Here is a 9796-nt window from a genome sequence, read left to right on the forward strand (position 1 = left end):
AAAAATTAAAAAAAAGATCCCCTCTGGTTATTCAAGTATTAATCACAAAGAATTAATAAATTGGAAAATAACCCATTTCTAGTCCTCTATAAGGTTATTGTCTCCTAAACGAAGACTTTGCTATATTGAAAGTGACCCAGACACTGTTGTAAATTCAGCAATATTTTAGGCTATACGTTTGATAACACCACACACACAAAAACACACCAACAAAACATTTGGCTTTATCATACAGTACAAACAACCCAAAACCATCTTGTCTCCCAAAAAATAAAAAATAAAAATCTCCACAACTCATGTTAAATTCTCCCTGAATTACTTTACAAGGACAGTGTGTAGAATTTAGTGCCATTTAGTGCTCAACAAATAGAATGCAACAAACCTAAGTTCCAAGCGTGTGCATTTTAAAGCACGCCTGCCTCAGATAGACCGAAATTCATAAGAATTGCATCAATTGTAACGTTCGCTAAGTCCTTTTCTTTCAGGTATCCGTAGCAGGAAGATGGCGGCGAAATATGTCAGCCACCTCCCGCAAGGTGCGGCCCGGCCTTTTTCGGATAATTAGTGATTACTAGACCTACAATTATTCTTTTTTTTTTTTTTTTAATTACATTGATGTGATAGAACATACTGTTTTTGCATATTATTGAAATTAATAGCGTTTTTGTCATCAGAGGACGGTCTTGGTACCTTTCAACAATTATCAGAAAAATATAATTTAGGAAAAGGGGACTTTTTTAGATACTTCCAGTTAAGACATCACTACTATCAACATTAACCAAAAAGCGGGTCTCTAAAATCTACTCAGCATTACAAACGAAAAAGAAATCGTCTACTGTATACATTAAACAAAGATGGGTAAAATAAATTGGAATGGAAATGACACAAAATGATTGGTTAAATATTTGTGTAACTATGTCAACCACTTCAATTTCTGGTTAGTGGTTAGTGTTACTTTATCACTCCAAGAGTAAAAATGCCGAATATGGAAAATGTTGGAGGAAATGTGGGATTATTACATCAGTAGGTCATTTTCATATTTTCTGGGAGTGTACAAAAATCACACACACGTGACCCACCGACCATAACAGAATGGATGGACATTATGCAAAATCTTTACACAATGGAGCAACTAACTTTCTCTCTCAGACGTTGCACTTTGAAATGTAAAAAATATTGGAAGAAATGGAGTTGTAAATTGGATTATATTGCTGGATGGTTTACCCACCCCCTCTTTTTTTGTTGTTCTTTTAATGTTAAGTCGGTCTCTTAACTCATTCACTGCCATTGATGCCTATAGACGTCAAAAATTCATTTGAACTATTTCTATTAGTTTCACTTTTTTCCCCTTTTGTTAACAAAAGTATGAAAACCTAGATTTTTTTATTGTACATTTAGAACAGATGTAAAATTTGTGATTAATTGATTAATTACAATTAAAAAATGTCATCATCTGACTCCCCTAATTTTGAATAATCTTTTCTTTTTATTAGGGGGCATCAGGCGATTAAAAATTTTAATTGTAATAATTCACATGACTTCACTAGTTAACGCAAGATTAATCGCAAATTTTACATCTGTTCTAAATGTACAATACATTTTTTTCCAAGGTTTTCATACTCTTGTTAACAAAAGTGGGTAAAAATGTGAAACGAATAGATATAGTTCAATTGAATTTTTTGACGTCTATAACCGTCAATGGCAGTGAATGAGTTAAAAAAAGTAGGATTTATTTGACTACTCTGATTTAAACAAGCAGGGAAAAAACAAAACAATTTCCCCTATGTAAGAGTGATGTGCGGGTGCATGCATCATTAATTAGTCCAAAGATGCTCAAAACATCCTTACTATTCCTTTATCACATCCCACCATGCACGCTAAGCCTATAAAATAAGTTTATTCATGTATTTGATCTGTGATTACTTCTTGAAAACAAACAGAGTGACTTTGCACGATCCCAAATAGTGATTTAGTGGAAGCTCCTCCAAGTGCAAACAGGGTTTCGGACTACTCCCATTATTGGACAGCTGTATGATGAGGATGTGTCATGAGTCATTCTTGACTGACAGCTTTTATTGTGTTGACCAAAGGAAGACAGCAGATGCACCAAAATGTCTGACAGCAGTTTTGATTAGCATGTAAACAATTTCTGACTTGGCAATTCTTGTTCATCAGGTTTGGTCACGTTAACTGTAGATCATATTGAATAGAGTCGGCTTGCATTGACTCCCTCTTTGTATGTCCAGACTGCATATCCACACTAGATGCTTAATCTTAGATCTTGTGTATGTTCAGGGCCCGTGGTGTTGGTTAATAATAACAGAAAAGGAAGAAATTAAAAGACAGGTTACCTGTTCCATACGCTTACCTTATTCTGAATTTGTGAATTTTTCAAACCTTGACAGCACAACATAGATGTCACACTCCTATTGTATTGTCAGAGCTTAGTTTTCTATTTGCATGAAGGCATACAAAGTGAACAGCTAACGTAACACATACAAATATGTTTCCTTTGACTTGACAGGTTAATTGTTGTACCTTGGCAGTGATGACCCCAGTTCTGAAAGCAAAGCAAACAAATTGTGCCTATTTGGTTTGGTATGGCTATTTGGTTTGAGATTACTTTGACATAGTAGTTCTATATCTGAGTAGTCATTCATCTATTTTTTTGTGTTAATTCCTATGAACTTCATATATGGATGATTAACTTTAGCTACAGTGTTTAACTACTGTCCTTCAGAAAAATCAAGTGTGTTACCAGCGTGACTACTAACCTAACCTCTATGGTGCACTCACTGCACAACACTATGGTATCAGAGATCATCAGGTTTGCCGAGGTAAATTGTTATAAATATACATGAACACAACAACAGAATGTGAGCTTGCTGACAGGGTGGACAATGACAGTGGACACTTTTTTTTTTTTTTTTTTTTAGCAAATGTTAGCGTTACAAGATGACTACAAAAATTTCGATTTTTTTTTTAAATGGTTTATATCTATTGATATTTCACCATAATAGAATGAATAAATGGTCATGTTAAGCTTTACAACACACATAATATGATGACGAAACTGAGAAGTGTGTGTGTCATATCAGAATCAGCCACCGACCTTTCTCAGCTAGAACCCATTAACAATATGTGATCTCTCAATTGTCCGTATGGGGGCGCCATTAATTTCAACTGTGACGCGTTTACTACACGAAGAAGATAAAGATGACGTTTGATAATGCGCATGCGCTCGCGGTTTAACTTGCTGAGTGGAAATAATTTCAAAAGCCGTCTACTTTGATTCCAATGCTCCCCTAATGGATAGCGATTAATTATGTCTTCCAAATAAACTGTAACCATGGGTGAGTCCAAACTCCATCATCTTAGGCGTGCACCCGAATAATCGCTACGAAACTCTTGCCAATGGCTAGCCGCTAGCTAAAGTTGTACATTGTATTACAGTAATTATTTCATCACTTTAAGGAGACCTGAATTTTTCTACACATTGCCTCGTAATTGTCAATGTTAGCTCGGACTATTAAGGTCTTCCTCCCCTTTAGTATAACCTCATTGATGGTTTGTAGCCTAAAATGTGTTCCTGTGTTGAACTACTGGGAAAAATAAACAAACTAAACTAAAACGAACTACTCACGAAGTCAGATTAATTGAGGAATGTAGACTAAAAAAAATATTTTCCAGCCTTAATATAGTCTATTTGTTAAGGACTGTAGAGGAGCATCATACTGTTCTCTCAAAGAATACATTATTTCATACACATTCTATACGCTTTCTAATTTCAGATTGCAGTATTGATGGTGCTGAAGACGTAGCAAGTGAGACATACACACCACAGAACGGAGATCCCTCTCCAGAAATGGAACGTAACCCATCACCTCCTCCGGAAACAGCCGATGGAGATGAGGCTGAAAATGCAGATGCTATTGGAGACACAGTATATAGCAAGCACTGGCTTTTCAGCACACTCTCTCACCTCATCCAGGTTACAAGACAAAATTTGTTCGTTGTAATCTTCTGAGTGAAATTTTGAGAAAACAACTAATTTTGAATGTGTAAATTATGTATTGTTAATCTACAAGTTTTGCAACATTAAACTATTTTGTATGTCACACTGTAATCATGATACATGTGCCCTTCAGGTGGTCACAAAATCTCCAGGGGAATCAGATGGTCAGATGCAGCTCACTGATGAGGAGGAAGAAGATCTGTGCCGAGTTTGGGACATGGCAATGGATAAGGTGGGTGCTTCATGATTGTTAAGCATCCTTTATTGTTTGTTCCTGATCTGTACATTCAGGGATGTGATTTTTCCGCTAATTCGCGGAATTCCGCTTTTTTTTTTATCTCCCCCCCCAAAAAAAAAATCAGAATATTTTTTTTTTTTTTTTTTTTAGTAGTTCATTGTGTATGCACATGACTCCGACAGATAACATCTTCTGCTATAACAAAGACATTTGTGGTATGCTCTAATATGAGTTACTTTTCATTTGGTCATGATACAATTATTTGTTCATGAAATTTGAACTCTTCAACATTATTTATGTGTTAATTTAGTAATCACATTAGTTAGATATGATGATATTCTCAGTGATAGTTTTTAAAAGCAAAGGCAGTCCAATGTTTTTGAATGTGACTGATTTTGAGTTGACTAAAACTGCCATTTTATATGGGATAGTTCAATATACATTGAAAATTTATGCTGTTGTTTTGTCTATTTCTTTGTCATGTGAGTGCATTGAAAGTACTTAAAAACACGGAAAACCCATGAGCTCCGGCCCCTTGTCCCCCCACCAGGGCACTGCCCTGGACCTAGCTGGGTGCCAGCGGCCCCCAGACCCCCGGCTAAATTTTCAGATAATTTCACTTTGGTCAAATCACATCCCTGTACATTGCTGGATAGTTAAATGATATAATTCCCTGACATGGCGTGTATTAATAGAACAACAATAGAGGAAAACATTGTGAAACAAGCAGCATATATCTGCTGCTTTAACATACTTCCTTCACGTGAACAACTTTTTTTTTTATTTCACCAACCACTCCGCAGACCACATGCATTCCCACCCATGCACGGTGAATAAGATGATCCATTGCACCCCCTAGTGTGTGATGCAGTGTCAGCATTTGTCAGGTGTTATTGTAAAACCCTGTATAAAGAATGTATTATATTTAATTGTTTCTATTCGCTAACTGTATGCAGGATGTGGCTGATTTCCTGCAGGAGTTCAAAGCTCCAGACATCCTACTTGGAGTGATAGCCAAATCTGGTAATCCTCGTCTGACAGTGAGTGCTCCTGTTATACCAGTTCAACTCTGCAATATTTTAATTGTCACCTCAAATCAGCATTATTTACACCTATGTGTCTGAAGAATGTATTAAAGCTCTTTGTTGTTCTTCCTTAGGAAATTTGCGTAGGAATACTTGGGAACATTGCTTGCTTTCCGGACACTTGTTTGACTCTGAGCCAAAATGAAGATTTGGGGTAAAAAAAACATTACCTGCTTTCAAAGATATACAAAGTTGTTGTTCATCCTTTTTTGATGCAATACCTTGGTTGTCCACAGGGCAGTGCTGTTGCTTCTGTTTGGGGATTCAGATCCGCCAACCCTTCTAGAGACGAGCAGGTGTCATGAGCATCTTCTGAAAGGGAGTCAGACAACTCTAAGCAAATCGTTCATTTTCTCTTGTGATGTTTGCAGGTTGATTCTGACCTGCGTTTCCCAAAAAGATGTCAGCTCCATTTGGCTCCAGCGAATAAGAAAGCAGACGTCTGTGCGCTCCAACCTCCTTTTCATCATGTCCAGTTCAACCAACAGTATTTACCTTTCTCACTTATACATAATGCTGCAGTGTTTTGTGCACTCACCAGCCACAAGGTTAGCTTCAACTGCACAATGTATTGAGACAGTATGTATATAAGCAGTATATGTATATAAGCAGTTTGTTATCACATTTGGTTTGCGAAAGATGATATAATTTCCAATTCCAATTTGCCAAATAAAGTTGACCAACATCTTTTGTGATCCAGCATAAACACAGATCATTTCACGGGTATCACAAACTAAAAAACAAACAAACCAAAACAATAATGACATGGATCTTTTTCTTTTCTTTTTTAGGTTTATATACTGTTTTGGCTGGTGTATGTGTATATTAAGCATAAGGCGACTGCATGTTAGATAACATGCGATGCAGTTATGCAACATTGTTGTCCTTGTCAGCAACTCTTTGTCTGCTTTGTACTGGTAACATTGATTGCTGACGTTAGTGGCGCTGTTTTTACAGCGGACCTGCTTGAGAAAGTCGGCGAGCTCATTGACAAGCTGTTTGACCTTGATGAGGAGCTGATGAAAAGTTGGATCACAGCTTGGCCTAGTGAGGAGGGCGATGATGGTGACAGCTGTCTGGATTTAGCCCCGTGCCTTCTTGAGGCTGCCAAGCAGCTTAGGTATGAGTCTCCAATCCGAAAGTGTGATAAATGTGGGTAGCACTTGGCAATATTGTCATGTACATTCACTGGTCACGGCATCAGGTACACCTGCAACACCTGATTTTATATCAGTAATAATAATTGGTGATTGATACTGTCTTATATATATATTGATTTAACACTGTTTATTATTTATGGTGTTGCAGGGGTGGGCAAAATGTTATAAATTCCTCTCTCTATAACATAGTGTTGTGCAAACTACAATCATAATTATTTGCATCTTGCTAAATTATACTTAATAGAGAATTTTTGTTTTCGGTGTACCTAATTTTGTGGCTTTCTGCTGATGCAAGTGTCTTACGCAGTAACTGCTTTTATATTTGCTTTTTCTCAGTCTTTACTCATGAATGTATTAATTCTTCACAGATTAGAGAGTCCAAATGGCTTAGAGGTTTACCTTCATATCATGCAGCTTTTAACTACTTTAAATGAGGGCATTCAAATGTTTGGTAAGTATGATAAACCAGTTTAATGTGCCCCACTAAACAGTGAAACAGAAATAATTGTTACATTGGTTTCTTCCAGCTTCCAGTGAAGGACCAGGAAAAGCTGTATGGAATTTTGTATGTGAGGTCGTCTGTGATGACCTCTGCCAGCCAAATGATCTTGCAGTTGTTCTGCAGGAGCAGAAAGGTGCTTTGCTGCAGGCCTTCTCTGTTTTACAAGCACTCTACGGATTCCAGGAACAATGGTGCAGCACAGATGACAAAAGTGAGTGTAATTGGTCATGCAACAATTGTTGAATATCCTAAGCAGCATGTAGCTTGAGTGGTATATGTATTAAATTACATTTATATAAAACAAAGTGCATATCCAGTACATAGAATGTCAATAATATTCAGGTGTTTCTAAAGTTCTAGTAAGCATCGGCTATTACCGTCAATATTGTGTATTTAAAGTAGCCACACAGTTTCAAAATGTCCACTTTATATAGCGCTTTTCTAGACACTCAAAAACGCTTTACAATGGAATGGATACATTATTCATTCATGCACGCACACATTCACACTGTGGTGTGGTGGCAAGCTACTTAAGTAGCCACAGCTGCCGGAAGCTTGGCTGCCAGTGTGCGCCTACGGGCCCCCCGACCACCACCAAACATTCCCACCTTTCATACACCAGTGTGAGTAGCACTGGAGGAAATGTGTGTGAAGTGCCTGGCCCAAGGACACAACGACACATGATTTGGGGAGAGCGGGGATCGACACCCTGAGGCACGGCCTCCACAATAGCTTAATGCTAACAAGCAATGCAATACGCCATAGATGGGCTAATGATTAGCATTGGTGTCCCATTAACCAACACTAATGGCTCAGCAAAACATTGACAAACAATATTACACATGCATATCTCTTGAGCAATTTGGACTTTCCAATTTTCACATTTCCACTCACTTTTTATATATTACTGATAAATGGGCTGAATTGTAGAGCTGGACTTTGGACGCATTCAAAATATTCATGAATTCAAAACAAAAGAAGCTAATCAGCGAATGCTGTGCAGTATACAGGTTGGCAATCTGGATCCCTGAATAGCATATGTTGTTCTTTTTCTCTGAGGTCTGCCTCTTCTTGGAACCGTTTTGCGGGTGATACAGTACCAGAGTGAACACAAAGAAGAGCCCCACAATAAGGAAAATGCACAAGATGAGCAGCTCCTGACTTTATCAGAAATCACAAGTGAATTTCTGTCCGACATATGTTGCCAGACAGCCAAGGTAACGCTCTAATATTAACAATGAGACTTAGATTATTTACATGCCGATGTATTTTATAAAATTGTGAAGTTAAAAGACTAATAAAGATGATTTTGTGTTTTTGCAGGACACAGTAGCAGCCTTAGTAAAGAGAGGTTACATGACGGAAAAGAACTGTCTAGCAGCTTTTGGAAGTTTGCTTCCCAACTATCAGAAATCAGTAAGTGAACTTATCTTCCCATATAAGATCACATACACAAAGATGTCTACAGACCTGAAATCAATTTGTTTGAGAAATTATTAGAATGATAAAATAAAAATAAAAAAAGCCCACCATAATAAATAAGACATATCATGTTTCACTTTTTCATCTATTTGTAATACAGGGTGTCCATAAAGTCTCTTTACCATTTAAAAAAAAAAAATTAAAAATGCAATTGATTAGATATTTTATTCAGATTTGTTCTATTGTATTCAGTGTTTAAAAAAACACACAGTGTTTATCATTACTGACCTTAAGCAAAGGATTACTGATGCCATTCCCACAATTGATGAGGCTATGCTACAGCGAACATGGCAAGAAATCGAGTACCGTCTTGATGTGCTTCGTGCAACTAATGGTGCCCATGTAGAAGTGTACTGTATTAAAAGAGGTGAAAAAAAACCTTTAATAAACGCTGAATACAATAGAACAAATCTAAATAAAATATCTAATCAATTGCATTTTTAATACATTTTTGAAATAGTAAAGAGACTTTATGGACACCCTGTACTTTTTCAATTCGTTTTTTGCACCAGGTAAGCATCGGGTAGGCTTCCAAATAGTTGACAAATTATTTAGTTTTTTGTATCAGGTGAGGACATGTGGTGCTGCAAGCAAGCAGCTCATGTGGAAAATTCAAACATTTTTCCCCCCGCTTCTTCTCTTTTCTCTCATAGTTTCAGCACCTGCTGTTCATGTTGTCCCAAACGAATCCTGAGTTGGCTGACAAGGTGAGGAAACAGTTTCCAGACTGACGACCCGCCGCAGGTCAATGTTCAGCCCGCGCTTGGACAGTTCAGCGTGCTTTTTCTAGAAGCAGCCCTAGTCCTAATATTTGACTTTCCACTGGAGAGTCCTGTTCATTCATCCAAGGCAGTCCGTCATTATTGGCAAACAGACCTTTTTATTCTTAGTATTTCCCTTCTGTTTTCATTATTTCGTAAAGGTTATTTTTGTATTTTGTGATTATTATGTTTTATCATTAAAGATTCTCTCTTTACTGTAAATGTGTGTCTGTGTGATGAGTGACCCTGAATTAAATCAGATAAAAAGGTCACTTAAGCAAAGCAGTCGTATTTTTGCGTCAAATGAAAGATTACTTAAGAGGATCTCAACCTTCTCTCCACACCTGCTCATTATAAAGTAATACAGTAGAGCTGCACTAAAGATTCTGACTTTGCAAAACAAATGCTCCGTTTTGACTGACATAGTAGGAGAACTACTAATTTATCAATATCCTCATTATTGTGGTTACAGTTTTCTCATAATGTTTTTCCAATGTTTTGCTGATTGTGTTTAGGTACCTGTGAGCTGTATTTGATGCAATGCAATTTATGA

The 9796-nt window shown here is 37.1% G+C and overlaps 1 protein-coding gene across 1 annotated transcript; it reads left to right on the plus strand.

Moving 5' to 3' along the window:
* Window positions 1–3201: 3201 nt before the first annotated feature.
* saal1 (serum amyloid A-like 1) lies at window positions 3202–9465 on the plus strand. Its single transcript, XM_077567752.1, has 13 exons — window positions 3202–3353; window positions 3792–3991; window positions 4149–4247; window positions 5210–5293; window positions 5413–5492; window positions 5575–5634; window positions 5710–5825; window positions 6296–6458; window positions 6867–6949; window positions 7026–7211; window positions 8060–8217; window positions 8324–8416; window positions 9136–9465. Exons 1-13 carry the CDS (start codon window positions 3350–3352, stop codon window positions 9211–9213), a joined length of 1404 nt encoding a protein of 467 aa, XP_077423878.1. The 5' UTR covers window positions 3202–3349; the 3' UTR covers window positions 9214–9465.
* Window positions 9466–9796: the final 331 nt, after the last annotated feature.

This window comes from Vanacampus margaritifer, chromosome 6 (genome assembly GCF_051991255.1).
Source record: "Vanacampus margaritifer isolate UIUO_Vmar chromosome 6, RoL_Vmar_1.0, whole genome shotgun sequence".
NCBI classification, from domain to species: domain Eukaryota; kingdom Metazoa; phylum Chordata; class Actinopteri; order Syngnathiformes; family Syngnathidae; genus Vanacampus; species Vanacampus margaritifer.

Bases quoted from the DNA above. Each gene is read 5' to 3' on its own strand.
- saal1 (XM_077567752.1), top strand. The intron at 6,950-7,025 runs GTAAGTATGATA...GGTTTCTTCCAG, and splicing joins TGAGGGCATTCAAATGTTTG to CTTCCAGTGAAGGACCAGGA. The intron at 8,218-8,323 runs GTAACGCTCTAA...GTGTTTTTGCAG, and splicing joins TATGTTGCCAGACAGCCAAG to GACACAGTAGCAGCCTTAGT.